General features: G+C 33.8%; 1 protein-coding gene across 1 annotated transcript in view; it reads left to right on the forward strand.

The window, feature by feature from the left end:
- Window positions 1-2,837, forward strand: part of LRRC63 (leucine rich repeat containing 63) — an 82,879-nt gene that overhangs the window by 61,763 nt on the left and 18,279 nt on the right. The window contains exon 7 of the mRNA XM_012648343.1: window positions 1,560-1,696. Within this exon, the coding sequence (XP_012503797.1) occupies window positions 1,560-1,696 (137 nt within the window). The remainder of the gene's footprint in view (window positions 1-1,559; window positions 1,697-2,837) is intronic.

Here is a 2,837-nt window from a genome sequence, read left to right on the forward strand (position 1 = left end):
ATATACAAACATCAATTGTATTTCTATATACTAGCAATGAACAATCCTGATAATAAAATTAGGAAAGCAATTTATAATAGCATAAAAAATCAAATATATGGGAGTAATTTTAGCAAAAGTGCAAAACTTGCACTGTGAAAACTACACAATATTGTTAAGAGAAATTAAAGGAGACATACATGGGTGGAAAGACATCCCATGTTCATGGATTGGAATACTTAATATAGTTAAGGTGGTAATACTCCCAAATTAATCTACAGATTCATTCAATCACTATGAAAATTATTATACAACTGCCTTTTTTGTGCAAAATTTGACAAGCTGAGCCTAAAATTCATATGGAAATGCAAAAGATTCCAAAGAGCCAAAACAATTTTGAAAAGAAAGGTAAACTTAGAGGACTCACACTTCCTGGTTATAAGAATGAGCATGCTCTACTCCACCAATTTTGGATCTTTATGATGATAAAAAGGTTTAATTTAATGTTAAAGAGAGCTAATACAAGACCTTATAAAGATTTATCAGAGAGCGAGAAATATGTTAATCAAGCAAAGATCATAGATTCATATGGTATATTCTATTTTAAAATTTCATATGTAAAGTTAATGTACATGAAATTACTATTATATCTTAAACAATCTGGCTATTATATCTGACACTTCACTGATCATTAAGGTTAATTCCACTTATCTCCCTGGTTCTGCAGATATCTCCTTACCCCTCATCTTTCCATGATTGCATCATATGAAACCATGAAAAAGGATGACTTTCCCACCTAGAAAAGGTCCATTCTTGAGTTAAGGGTATACAAATATGTTACCGAAAGCTCAGCCACTTGTCCCCGAGGCTGTATCAGAAGAACAAGAACAAGTGGTTTGAGGGGAAGGAAAGAGAAGTTTTATTACCTTGCCGGCAAAGGAGGAAAAATGATAGACTTTCTCATCTCAAAATCCAAATTTCCTGAACCTTAGCAGAAATACAGAGCTCTTAAAGGATGGGTTCTTAGCTTCAGGCAATGACTGTTCAACTACAGTTGATGATTCTGATCATCCCATCTCCACTGAAGACAATCTGGTGACCTCTGCCCAGGACCTCCCTTTACCAGGTCTGGACTGGGCCATCTCTTGCTGCACAAATAACAAAAGACTTACCCTGGCCCTCCCAACTGCTGGCCTGAGGCAGAGATGCAGGCTTTAGGTCTCAAAAAGGAGTGGAGGATGTTTTAAAGAGATAAAAAATATTTTTGCCATTTTTTCAGGCCATTCCCTCTGTTACATAATTCCCCACTCTCAATATTTCCCTTCCATATCCGTGGGAGAAGAGATGATTACTCTGTTACAAGTGCAGTACTTGCACTATCTCATGGAATCATTCATATTAATGCTGGCCACTTATTTTGAAGGTTGACCAAAGGTGTTTATTGAGATATATGACAGAGCCAATTAACATCGCTATACTGATTCTATCACATTAGTTCAAAGTGTTTAGAAAAGGTAACAAATAGGAATTTTCATACTTTATTATTCCATTCATGTTTGTTTCTCTTTTATGTTCCCCAGGTATTTTGTCTTAAAAATTTACAAGTACTGAAACTGAGAAATAATCCTATCAAAGAAATTCCTTCTGAAATTCAACAACTGAAGTACCTTAGAATTTTTAGCATAGCTTTTAATTGGATTAATGTCCTTCCACCTGGGTAAGGTTGATAGTCTGAGTTTATAAACACAGAATATAAAGAGTTTACAAATTAGAAAAGGAACAATTTCGCTTTTGAAAGCAGCTAGCAGCTTTTGGGATATTTAGTAATTCTTATTCTGTTCTAAGTAGCTGATTTGCTTCTTATTATGATGTTAAAAACGATCCTACCAGCTATATAAGGTGGCAGTTAATATGGCTCTAATGAATATATATCTAGGTATATCCATTATCTGAGTATGAATTAAATTGACAGAAATCATTAAAAGCAGTTCAGATGAGAATCTTGCACCTATATCTTTATAGCCTTTTTGGATATGAAAAGAGCACTGAATTTGGAACTAGGAAATCTAGACCTTTGACTTTAAAGTTGATGATAATTACCCATTTGATCTGGAGAACGTAACTTAACTATTCTCAGCCTCAATTTTCTCATCTATAAACTAAGGAGACTGGTTTATATGATATTTAAGATCGTTTCAACTCAACAGGAAGGCTGGTATTTGGGCATAAAAGTCCACATATGGACTGGTAATCATTTAGCTCCTAACTTCTAAACCTAAACCTTAGCCAAATGTCAAAACAAGATACTTCTTCCAATTAGAGTTTAACAAATTGAATGTAGGTTAGGGCAAAGGGACAGGGACTCATCTGTTTAGAGTTTTGTAACCACGAGAAGCTCTTTGTCTTTTAATTCTCTTACAAAATGAAGATAATAAATCATTTTGAAAATCCAAATTTTTTTTTTCTTTTCTCAGAGCTTTTAGATAGAAAAGATAAGAAAAGGAAAAGCAAGGGTCGGGAGGAAAGAGACATGTTTTGGTGATGTCATTACCCTTTAAGTGAACAAAGGAAAGCACACAATTCATGAACAAATAATGTTTGTTACAAAAACAATTTTTAGACTCAACCCATGAGGTTATGTAGAAATAACTATCACAAAAAAAAGTCCTTAACTTTTTGAGTGTATAGTGGGAAAAAAATGGCATAGAAAATTGCTACTTTTAACTAACAGAATCAAATTTTTGTCTTACTTGCTTGATTCAGTTTGCTTTAATTGGCAGGCAGGTTCTTTTGGAAGGAGAAGCTATTTAGAACAAAGAACCTAATAACCTACTTAAAAGCCTTGTATAAAGAACTGA

Source organism: Propithecus coquereli, unplaced genomic scaffold, assembly GCF_000956105.1.
Source record: "Propithecus coquereli isolate 6110/MARCELLA unplaced genomic scaffold, Pcoq_1.0 Scaffold11, whole genome shotgun sequence".
Classification (NCBI taxonomy): Eukaryota; Metazoa; Chordata; class Mammalia; order Primates; family Indriidae; genus Propithecus; species Propithecus coquereli.